Raw genomic sequence first — 12,772 nt, 5'->3', positions numbered from 1 at the left:
TATGTCGACAATTTTCTTTTATATGGAGGACACTGCCAGCAAAAAAATGCCAAAAATCAACGGATTTTTATAGCTGCTTGAAACTTGCACTTCTTCAGACTAGAATTGATTGTGCTACAAAACTGCATACCAGAATTTTTTCTAAAGATTCTGATTAAAAAGTTTGAAATTTGGGTGAAAAATTGCAAAATTTTTATAATTTTTATACAAAGTTTAAAATCTGAATTTATATGGTGTTTGTTGTATAGTCAGCTAGGCTTTTATAAAAAAATAATAAACATTAAAAAAACAAAAGACAAATAGTCAAAACTGGTCAAAATATCGCACTCCTATTATTTTGTGGACAACTGTAGTACCGAGTAGGTTTATCCCATGCAAAGAGGCCGATAAACCCTCAACAATTTTTGAGTACAATGAGTGTGGCGGAGATATTTTCTTAAGATCAAAACTAAACGGATATTGAAGTCTGATACATGAAGTCTTTTTTGAACTTCGAAATTGGGCAAAAAGATAACAGCGACCAATTCTAATAATTGAAAAGCTCGAACACTTCGAAATTTTGCTGAACTCTCAATTGAATGCAAAGGATTTCCGAGTTGTGAGTATTTAAATTTTACGCACGTGATGGAATGCGCTAATAATTTTCCTCCGTTGATCCAAGTGAAAGGAGTATTGAAAAAACATAAATTATCAGATTTTATCGGCTTAAGCTAACTCTGTTGGAGAATTGAAGGCAAATACCAAATAAATGTGCAACAGTCTTGAGTGCAGAAAAATTAAATTGATGGAGCCATAATAGATTTCGGCTTGTGATAGCTTGCCTTAAAAATGCAAGAACTTCATTTTGACCACCAAAAAACCCATTTATTTTGCTAGAACCTAAAAATTTAGTTAGTAGTGCAAAAGAAGAGATTAAATCAAATCAAATTTCAATATAAACTTTGTAAAATTGAGAATTCATTAATTTGTTTACCGCTTAAATGCTCCTTCTTTACATCTGGCAGTCCCTTCCTGCGGCGCTCGCGCTCATGCTCGCGTTCCTTCTCCTTATCTCTGATGCTACTTCGTTCGCTGCGATCACGATCACGTGAAGTTCGACGTCTGTACGAGCCGCGTGGTGAACGGCTGCGTGAACGAGAACGTGAACGCCGACGGCGACCACGGTCTCGGGAGCGCGAACGACTGCGGCTACGGCTGCTGCGACGACGAGTAGGCTTATAGCGATCACGATCATGCGATGGTGATGGGCTGCGTGAGTCGTTGCCATCCAAATTGATAACCTATGATTGTGGAAGTAGGAGCGCAAAGTCAAGATATATATTTTTGCAAAAAAAAAGAAATATAAGAAAAAATTAAAACGAAGGGACTAAATGGGGGGAGCAAGGTGAGCAGAAGATAAGACAGCTCGTGTGAGGAAGTAAAGAAGTGGATGCAAGATAAGGAAGGATGGAAAATAGGTTAGGATGATTGAATGTGTTAGTGGGTAATTTTATTCGGGTATTGGAATTTTTTCTGTATATGAAGGATGATGAGCCTATGTCTGTGGATGATTTTTTTTTATATTTTTTTTTGAGGTTGATGAAGTGACGCATTATGACGTAGTTGAAATAATAAGTTTATATTAAAACTGTTACTTTTCAATACGCTAGCTCTAAGAGCCTGGCTGTAAGGCGTGGCATATAGTCGTGTTGACGTGTGTATATTTAATTCATTCGCGTTGTTATTTTTCTTATATAAGCGTACGCTTCGCTTTTATACTTCGCTTTCATTTACGATTTTTGAGCAAATTTCACGACTTGTTGTACTTTAAAACATTTACTTAAAGTTCTTTTATATTACGACTGATTTGTTAAATCATTTCTTTTATAATTTTTTTTTAATTTTAAGTTAAACAAAAAAATTTTAGTATTAACTTACCAGCAGCTCGCTACGCAAACGTTGTTATACGTCTCACATCAAGTCCGGCGGAATTTCATCAGAGTTATAATCTTACCTTTTCAACGCTTAAGCGCGAGCGCATAAGCCGTTGGATGGAAATTCCGACGCCAAAACGGAGTCAAAGTTAATTCAATTCGAATTTTTTTAATATATTTATATAAATAGGTACGTATGTAGGTGTAAATTTTGCTTGCATTTTTAAACAAATAGTAATTGTTATAATTGCAATTTAATTGCCAATTTTGGAATTTTCTAAATTTTACGATTTTTGTTGCTCTTCTTTAGCAGTTAATATATCTTTATAATGTATGGATTATTTGAATGCGCTAGTCAACAAAAAAATCATATACCTAATTCGATTAGTATGTAGTTAATGGTACAATCTGATATTTTTGAGTCTCTTGCATACATATAAATTTATAAGGACGTTAAAAAGATTCTTCAAGATAACTAAATGGTATTATATTTGCAAGTGCTGCCCGCCCAATTCATGTAAAATGGACATACAAATTTTTTTCTGGGATCTCTGTTCTTTTTATATTTTTTTTTTTAATCACGTCAATTTAATTTTGAAATTCTTAAAAGTGGTTCAATGGGAAATTCTTTTCTATGCTTTGGTATAACAACATCAGGTATTGGTGCTGATCAATCGCTCAATGGACGCGTCAAGTTTGATTTTCATTTATTCAGTTTTAGTTTAATCAGCCGCACGTCAGCACAAGTAAAACGGAACATTTCATGCAAAGCCTTTGGGATGCATATACATTTTTTTTTTAATTAAATGATTTGCCTTTTTTACTAATCACACTGGTTTACAGCAAAAATTTTGAACGGATGCCACTATCTAATTCTTATAAATAATTGCTCGCTGATTCCGAAAATCTACTTAATTTTTTACTCTATGGATAAGTGTTCAAGATATTTTCAATTTACCGTTATTCAGCTTAAAACAAAAAGTGGCTACACTTAATCACGTATATCTTAAGAACCAATTTAACAATATAGCAAACGAAAACTAACAAAATTCTACGTAGACCAAGGTACATTGAACAGGTAGTATCAGTAGAGCAGCTGATTTGATTTATTTTCAAATTATTTGGTGTCGAAAATGTCAAATATTTTTAATTTTTTCTCACAAAAATTCTGAATTGTTAAAATCCATTTGCATGTGAAACCTTTTCCCATACAAAACAAGCGATTGAATAGCAGCTTTTGGAACGTTCGCCCAACTCGGCAGCACGACCGCTGATTACTGGGCCTTGCAAAGGATGGATCAATGCTTCGAGAAGCAAACAAATTTACTAGGAAAGAAAGTTGCATCAATTTTTATTTTTTCCAATTTCATTTTTTTATTTTTTATAATTTTTTGTATTTCACATGGCACGCTTTGATTTAGAAGAAAAAATTCAGAACAGTTTTTGACACTTTCGATACCAGAAGCAACAACAAAATACACGCAATGTTGTTTTTGCTCTACTGATACTACCTGTTTAATGTGCCTTGACGTAGACCGTATATAAATCACCTGATAGTTTCTGACAAATTAATTCATCATTCCAGATTTGTTTTTTTTTTTATGAAAATGTGAAAAATAACAGAAGAAAAGTTTTAAAAATAATATCTGAGTCAAATTTCTGCATTTGGGCTAAAGCCTGTTCTATTACAAAAAAATCAAGTTACTAATGAAGCAAATCGATGGATAAATAAAGTACTTAATGAGTGGTAAAATGAAAATGCGCAAAGATTTGTGCAAAATTTTTACACAGAACCTGTTTTTTAATTTGTTTCCTGTTAAAATTTTATTTTTTCATTTTTTCATAAAAAAAAAACTGGAATGATTAATTAACTTGTCAGAAAATATCAGTCCTATCGGAAAGTGACGTTTAGACGGTTTATGGAAAATTTTGTTAGCTTTGATCAAGATGTATTAAACAAGGTGGTGTTGGGGCGACAGCTGAGTTTTTCGCCGTGGAGGCCATTACGTCAAAATGATGTGTTTGTTGTAACTCATACCAATGACAGTATGGACATCAGCGTATAATTTGTTAGTGTAATTTTTTACTTATATACGGCCAACACCACCTTGTTAAATACGCCTTGGCTTTGATATGTCGTATTCCATTTTCAGTTTGTTAAATTAGTTCATGAGAATCACGTTTTGCTTTAAGCTGAATAACGGTGAATTGAAAATATCTCGTAAACGTATCCATAGAATAAAAAATTAACTCGATTTTTGGAATCAGCGGGAGATTCTATATACAAATTGGATAGTGGCGTCTGGAGAACAAAAACCAAGTTAAAATTTGTGATCCAGTGTTACAAAAGTACAAATGCGTCTTATACGCAATTATATAACTTAATGTTTCAAAATTTCAATTATATTCAATTAATTTGCATGAAATATATCTATTTTATTGTGTCAAAAAAGTTATTGTAACGTAATAAGTTAAATAAAACATCTAAAACATTACAATAACATAAAATTATTTATAAAATAAAGGGAATATACCTCAATTTTCTGTTCCACCGACACAAATTCCACTTCTTTGTTGAACTCGTTAGTATCAGGGGCAATGTTGTGACCACCAGATTGCGTCTAATGGGCATTATAGAGAAACAATGAAGAAGAAAAAAGAAAAGCATTAAAATATTATTTTTACGGTTCCATGTTAACAGCCTTATAAGACGTAATCACCTTTAAAACATTTTGTAAATGTTTCTCGAACTCTACTTCCTGCATGCGCATTTCGTTCATTTTGTATTGCTGTTCTTCCTGCTGTTTCATTTTTTGGAAATTTTGCAGGGTTTGCAGTTGGCGCAAAACATTGGGATCATTGAGTAGTTGTTGCAGATTGTTATTCTAAAAACAAAAAATTTAAATTATTTATTTAACAAAAAAATAATAATAATAATAACCGTGTAAAAATAAAAACATGCATACAGGAGAAGAGGACTTAAATATTTAAAAAAAAAAATTAATTCGCCTGTGCCACACAAAGGAATTGAATCTTCTTTCGATACATCTCTACTTTGTTCTCAATCTTAATCTTAATCGTTAACGCTTCGATAAATCCCTCTTTATATTAATATAGGCGACAAGAAAAGGAGGCAGAGATTAAAGTAGACAGGAGCATTCCCGTGGCATCGTAAAGAAGATTCACTTCTAAAATGCAAACAGGCAGAAAATGAGAAAGTCAGATTTAGATAGTATTTCTTCCAGTACTGATAAAAGAGACAATTTAGTAAAACATAGGCATGCTGCAGTAACTACTAGATAAAATTAAACCAATTTTTTTTTTAGAACAAACTACATTTTTTAACAAAAGCATCAATTCAAAACAAATTCTTAGAAAATCTTTAATCTGTATTTCTCATTACGTAAATGGTGAATCAAAATTTTCTCAAAATATGTAAGCAATGCGGCTGTGGCAAATCATAATCAGCAATTATACGAAAAGTATGTAAGTAGTAGTAGGTAACAATTCAAGAATTACATCAATCAGCTTAGATGTATGCTGCGGTGAGTTGTTGTCTATGCCCTCATCATCTTCGATTATAACTTCATGTGTGCTTTTCGAATATTTTGCATACGATTCGGTATGTTGCGTCTTATTGCCAGCCCCGGGGAGACCGCTGCTGCCGGCGCCGCCATTTCCACCACCACCACTACTGTTGGTATTTCGACTGCTCATACCAGCTGCGCCGCTATCGATCAGACGTGCGTACTCGTGTGCATCTCGATCGATGCGCAGTTCTCGCGATTCACGAATTTCCCGCGTTTCACGCAGTTCCCGCGTTTCCCGAAGTTCACGCGTTTCACGAAGGTCTCGCGTTTCACGAAGTTCCCGAGTTTCACGTAGCTCTCGCAATTCGCGTCCTTCACGTGATTCACGCAGCTCACGCGACTCGCGTGGTTCACGTGTAGTTTCACGCATTTCACGCAATTCACGTGTTGACTTGGTCGAGCTCACTGGCGCTGATACAGCGCTATGGCGTTTTAGATATTGCTGCATATGTTCCAGTTGACGCAATGTACTGTTATCAAGTACGCTCTGAGCCTTCTCATGACTCATCGACTGCATTACAGTGATTTAGAATTGTTTGTTGTCGATTTGTTTTGCATGTTTTTTTTTTGTATGGTTGGATTGATATAAGTAAGGCAATTCGTTAGTATGCATGTTTATTTCGAAAAAGATAGAGTGACAATTTTTACAACGTCGTTAGTTTTTCATTACCAAATTCTGAAGGTTGCAATTTCTTTGGAAAGGATAATTCAATAACTTACCGACAAATCCGGCATTCCACCATGCTTATCATCGATATTGTTGGATCCTGTTGCCATAGCAGCTGCATTCATATTGCCAATGCTTATGTCCATAGAAGAACTTGATATATTCAGCCCATTGGCTCCACCCGATGAAATATCACCTAAACCACTTCCACCAATGCCTTGACCACCAGCAGCGCCTGGTGGTGGTAGTTGATAAATCGGATGATTGGGATCGGCTAAATCGAAAATCGGTTGTATAACTTCAGGAGCAAAGACATTGTTCTTCTGCCATAAATTAAGCACACGTATAATGCGGCTTTTATCGTCGGGAGCACAACGAAATAGATTCGCGAAAGTTTCCTTGATGTTGCGGGCAAAACGTGGCGCAAAAACATCTTTGTCTGGTCCGAATTGATGACGCGACTGTCGTACGATTGAATCGATGACGTACAAGCCGGGCACTTTATATTCCGGTTTACATTTGAGTATGAATTTCTCGACACTTTGAACGACGTGTTTGTAGAATTTGATGGCGCGCATAGCCGATTTAGTGATTGCTGCCATTTTAGCCTTTGATATAGGCGGTTTCTGCTCATAGAGGCTAGAGAGCTGTTGAAAAAGAGAATAGTAGAAATTAAAATACAAATTAGAGGTCATACGACTATGATTAGAAAACTGTTATTGCTATGGCTTCTTTAAGTGTCTATGTTTTCTTGAAGTTTCTACGAAATTAAAAAATAATAATTAAAATAAATCAAAATATTGCAGCAGCTTTCTACCACCGCCTAGAACTCACAATGGCAAACTTGCTTTGGCCTTGACGTATGATAGCTTCGCATGCCTTCCTGGCCAAACCTAACTGTAATACTAAAACATCATATGCCCATAGCCTAACTTCGCTCTGGCTAAATTATAACCGGAGTACGTTAGATGCAGATATGCCCAACCATAGCGCGGCATGCGGAGAGTCAACCATCGACTCAAGACATCTCTTCGCATGCCCCAAAAACCCAATTCAACTAACAGCCCTGTCCCTATGGATGGCTGGAGTTGCACACTTCATGGGTCTACCTTTATTTGAGCTTGACGATAACGAGGCCAACAACAAGGCTAGGCAGAACTGAGTGGGCGCTACAACCACAAATAAAACATCATTCCTATGACAGAAGGGTCTATGTAATGAGAACAGTCAAGATTTATCTATATCTGAACAAGAACTGCCACTTCAGAAACATTCTCCTAAACTGGGAAATATTTATGCTGTTGTAACAATAAAAATAATATGCTTTGCAAAATGGTATGGATGGTGGGAAGAGAAATTAATTGTTTGTCGAGGAAGCAATTTGTAAAAATTATCATGATTTTTCGCGAAGATTGAAAATTTTAAAACGTCGGAAAATTGAGAGCACAAAGTTCAAGGCGAATTTATATAAGGTGGTGTTACTAGCTCAGCTGATTTTGTGTATGTGTTTCGCCGCACGGCTTCTGATATCAAATTGAAAAATTTTGTTTGAATTTCTACACACACTCTTACAGATTTTGACAGTTTATGCCGCCAAAGCAAAAACAAAATACATGTAAATTTTTGTTTTTGTACTCCTGCTATCACCTTATATTAATTCGCCTTGACAAAGTTGAAGTTTTTTTATGGGAAGTTGTTATCATTTATCATGGTTATCATGATAAAAATATAGTAAGGTAGAACCGCTGAGAGGCACTTTTAAAATTCTTGACGTTTCCAAACAATTTAATTTTTAAATTTACTCACAAACACAATTTCATTTTCAATCTCAAGCAACAACAATTTCGAACAATTTCAATTTTTTATTTTCACTTTTATATGATTTTAAAATGTTGGCAAACTTCAAAAAAAAATCATGGCCGACAAATTGAGAGAACGGTTATACCTTGCTATGTTTTTAACATGGTTGTTATTTCTTTGTGTGTTTATATATACATACAGTGACCCAAACAATAACTCGCACACGACATTTCAGCGAGTTTGGCTATTTTTTTTAAATTTATTTAATGTTTTTTTTTTTTTTTGTATGAAAGCTGCATACTTAGCAGATACCAAATACACAAATACAAATTTCAGACTTAGTGCAAAAATTATGAAAGTTCTGCAAAATTCAAGTTTTTAATGAGTATCTTTTGAAAAAATTTGTTAAGCAGTTTTATAGCCCACTAAATTTTAATATAATAAAGTGCAGATTTGAAGTAGGTTGCTGTTGAATTTTTTCATTTTTTTGGTGACGGTGTTTCGAATTTTTTTAGTATGAAAATAATTGTCGAAAATACTTTGTATGAAAAAATGTGTAGCATCATCAAAAAAAAAAAAGAAAGTTGCCAAAAATCAACAGTAAGGGCCGTTGCACCATGTCTATTTAACGCTAACTGGAGGTACATATGTATATCCTTCAATTAAGCACATCGACTGCTTGCTTTATCGATCGCATAATTTGGGCCGTCGTTGAAACCATTCTAGTCCGATTTAGTAAAATCTATGATAATACGATCACTAAATCCGAATCACTATGAACGTATGCATTCAAAGTGTATGAAGTGTGCCGTTGTGCGTCTAACGGGGCAACTGAACCCTTTTTATGCGTCAATACCCGTTGACCCGACTTTTCGAAAATTTTTATTTTTTTTTATACTATTTTCCAAAATTATGTGCGACTGTAACCCCTTCGCAGATATTTTTTAGGAAATGTTAACAGAACCATGCTATTAAAAAATATTTCCTCCTGTAAGTACAAAAAAATGCATCACTTAAAACTTTTAAAGGAAATGCCACTCTTCTTGCAGAAACTTGATTTCTGTTTAAGTTGCAACCACGTTTTGCTATTTTCTTTTTAAATTTAACAGCGGAACGTTTTAGCAAGAAAAGGACTTTATAATACATATAAATTTGATTTTGACTTTGGGTCCCACTAATATTGTGTCACATAAAAATTGTGATACTCAGGGCTATCACGGAATCCATCGTAGAAAATATACGAATTCGAATGCCTGCTACGAATACGGACAAATTGCTGTCACTGAGTCCGAGTGAACTCGAAAATATCGTTGCCAGCTTCGAACGCTGATCGAAATTAGCTAGTGCAAAAGAAATAATAGACATTTACTTATGCCATTTGGCTCACACTACCCCAGAAGTCGCAATGGCCAAGTGGGCAAGGCACCAGCCTGCTAGTTGAGCGATCCGAGTTCGAGTCCGAGTCGTCAGGCAGCGGAGCTTTTTTTCTGTTTTTATTTAATTTTTGTTTATTTTTTTTAATAATTTGATTTTTTAGTTTGATTTTATTCTTTTAAAGAGAAAAATATATATTTTAATGATATTAAAGTAATTAAGGTTCCTAATAAATTGTTGTTAAACTATTATCTCCTCGCATCATAAAAATTAATTAATTTCATTAATTAAATAGCGTTTAGCAGATGAATGTGTGTATGTATGTATGGCATTTGTATTTTACGTCTGCCTTAACACAAATATATGGAATTATATCAAACTATAACAAATTTGGATTATAATAAATATTTATTACAAACAATAATGCAGCCTTTTTCCATTATTTTTAAAATTCAGTGATTTTAAATGTTGCTCCGACAGCGTAAACTCTTCGTAGAGTGTCTGTACGAATCTTCATTACGAACGGATTCAATGAAGGCTTTCTACGAATTTCGAATTTAAGTTCGTAGTTATTTGGATTCTGTGATAGCACTTTCGTAGATTTCACAAAAATCGAAGCTACGATGGATTCTGTTTAAGCCCTGACTATCACTCTTTTCAAGCGGCTGCTATATGACTATTGTAGAGCGCTGCCTATAGGATAGTGATGTATGAACAATAGCGTGGATCGGAAACTCGGCCTTTCCGACGATCTAGGGTACATTAAAAACCTTAGATAATAAACAATAAATGAGCGGATTGGAAACTAGGCCTTTCCAACCGTCACGAAAGCGCGACTGGGTGGATCGGAAACTCGGCCTTTTCGACCACCCAGGAGATATCAAGATACGGAGTAACCCGAAAAGTATAGCGCGGAATGGAAATACGGCCTTTTCTACATAACCTCAGGACAATGACATGCTTTTATATTGATATAAAATAACTGCAGTGACAAAGATATAATGTTATTTAAAAATTTCCGTAAAGCATATCATATTTAATATTTAATATTTAAATTTTAAATCCAAATCTAATTCTTAGAATGTTAAATCTTTTTTGTAATATAAGTCTAGCAGACTGTAAAAATAGATAAATAAAATAAAATAAAAAATAAAAACTCCTTTGCTAGCAGAAAAAAGTCAAAATAATATGGTGACACTTTTTCTCGTCAATTACACCTTTATGCTACCTGGATTTCACGAAAATTCGTACAACGACGGATTCAGTGATAAACTTGAATATAGGCTGGATGTCGATAACGATGTTTAACTGGGAGTTATAATTTACCGGACATTTCAAAACGGCTCTAAGTCCTAGATACTTCAAACTTACACTTTATTATTCTAAAATTTAATCGTTGCCTACGAAACTGCATACGAAATCTCCTTCTAAAGATTCTGGTTAAAAATATAAAAAATTTGGTGAAATTTTGCAGAATTTTCATAATTTTTGCAGTCTGATATTTGGACTGCTTGTGAAGTAATTAGCTATACTTTCATAAAAAATAATAAAAACAACGATTGAGAGATCAGCCGATTTATGAGGGGTGAGTAGCCGCTATAGCAAAAACCTAGTTTCCGCATCGGGTTGCAAGAATTTACCAGAAAGCGTTTCCGTGCTCGGTTCTTTGGTAGTGTAGGGTAAACATGGGACTAAAACCGTTCCATTCTTTGTCAGAAGTAGCAAGATTTTATCCGAATTTTTGTTCGTACAGCATACAAACTCTCCAAAGAGTTGTTGGGTAGTGTTGCTGGAGTGACAGTCCTTGGGCAGATAAAATTCTTGGTCGTTCCGGTTACGTAGACCCGACGGTCGTGGGTACTAATTTTTACTCGTAAAAGCTGGGACTGTCCAACCATCAGCTGTGCAATGTTATAAAAAAATCGCGCGTACGGTGTATTAGACAATTTTACCAGTATTTACCCGAAAAGTGTTCCCGTACTTTTCTCTTTCTCCGTGAGCAATTTGACTTTTTGACAGTTTTACTGGTTTTATACAGAAAAGTTGAGGAGCGAAGCTTTTATACAGTAAAAACTTGCAACTTCTCTCAACATCAACTGCCATTTTTGCTCTCTCAGACGCCAAAAGATAACTTGTAACAATTTTTACGAACTATCTTAAACTCGTGCGTACCCAGACAGAGCTATAATCTTTAGCGATACATCTTTGATATGCTTTAAACATGGCATAACCTCAAACATAAGTGAAAAAGCTTGGGCGACATTGAAACTTATCTAATAACCAAACGTTGATACCCTGAAAAGTGGTTTTGTTAATAGATTGATTCTTCAAGACCTAATGTTCTTAACAAAATTTCCCAAGTGGTACAAAAGTTTACTGTATGTTCATTGATAAAGATGTGTACTTAAATCGAATATTAAAGAAACGACAGTACTAGAGTAACCATTTAAAAAATATCAAGAGAACTAGGTGAAAATGTAAGAATAATTCTCTAATTAGGAAAAGGGTGTCAGAAAGGCCTGCGCCACTATACTATATTTATTTATTATTAATCCATTTCGATTTATCCCAACTTTATTTACAAACCGAGTGAATGGGAAGCGGGCAAACAGCGTATTCAATGTAGAAGTACCAAAGGAATGGATAATGAAAAAATGTGACAGCGCTGCCCAGATACACGTTTGCCGAGCTACGCTATATGCAAAAAAAAAGCTACAGGCCTAGCCTGTGCTAGGCGTAGTCAATTGAACCCATTCGTACGTCACAACTTTTACACTTAAATAATCCTAAATTTTTTTCTTTCAACACTTTTTGAAAATTAGGCGGCTCGGTATTTATGGAAAATAATTGCTTTTTCATGCGCTACTTACCTCATTATTGAAGGCGACAACGTTTTCCATTTTGCAAGAACACAATACACTGCTAAGCTGCTGCCAATTTTTTTGCTATGAACTCAACGTTCTATTTTCACTTCATAACACTCTCCGCACTTATAAACTAAACAACTGAATGTTTCGTACAAGTTTTGCACTGAGTTTCCGTCAAAATTTCACTAAATTTGTGAATTATTTTCACAAAAAACCGCGCTAATTTTTTGGTGCGGTTCACTTTTTCGGCTAAAATTTTCACACATGCACAAATTCAGGGAAACTGAAAAAGCAAAATGGCGATTCTTCAATTCTTCTTTTTGACGACCGTTTTGACATTTACTGCGGATATTTGACTGCAGGTGGCGCGCTCAGACATCATGATGCAGGGCAGTGTTGTTAATTCCGCCGAATAATCCTCTATGTCGGAAAAATTTCCATTTCCAAAGAAACTTTCCGTACGCAAGCTCATGATCCAACTATAGATCTGACAAGATGAAGCAAAAGAAAAAAGTAATTTTCTGGCTGACGTTTGTAATTTCGGCGCCATGTTATTTTCTG

General features: G+C 34.8%; 1 protein-coding gene across 2 annotated transcripts in view; it reads right to left on the bottom strand.

Moving 5' to 3' along the window:
• LOC118744200 (SR-related and CTD-associated factor 4) overlaps positions 1 to 12,510 on the bottom strand; it is a 22,540-nt gene extending 10,030 nt beyond the window's left edge. The window contains exons 1-6 of one of the 2 annotated variants that reach the window (XM_036477040.1): positions 12,215 to 12,510; positions 6,224 to 6,817; positions 5,433 to 6,014; positions 4,634 to 4,798; positions 4,448 to 4,534; positions 974 to 1,280 (exon numbers count right to left, since the gene is read on the bottom strand). In XM_036477040.1, the coding sequence (XP_036332933.1) occupies positions 974 to 1,280; positions 4,448 to 4,534; positions 4,634 to 4,798; positions 5,433 to 6,014; positions 6,224 to 6,817; positions 12,215 to 12,244 (1,765 nt within the window). In that variant the 5' untranslated portion in view covers positions 12,245 to 12,510. The remainder of the gene's footprint in view (positions 1 to 973; positions 1,281 to 4,447; positions 4,535 to 4,633; positions 4,799 to 5,432; positions 6,015 to 6,223; positions 6,818 to 12,214) is intronic. The other variant, XM_036477041.1, reaches the window with a different exon arrangement.
• Between the last annotated feature and the right edge of the window lie 262 nt (positions 12,511 to 12,772).

The sequence above is a fragment of the Rhagoletis pomonella genome, unplaced genomic scaffold (genome assembly GCF_013731165.1).
Source record: "Rhagoletis pomonella isolate Grant_MI unplaced genomic scaffold, Rhpom_1.0 Rhpom_scaffold_00008, whole genome shotgun sequence".
In the NCBI taxonomy this organism is placed as follows: Eukaryota; Metazoa; Arthropoda; class Insecta; order Diptera; family Tephritidae; genus Rhagoletis; species Rhagoletis pomonella.
Note: the sequence above shows the minus strand (reverse complement) of the source record. Positions and strands in the feature narration are given on the sequence as shown.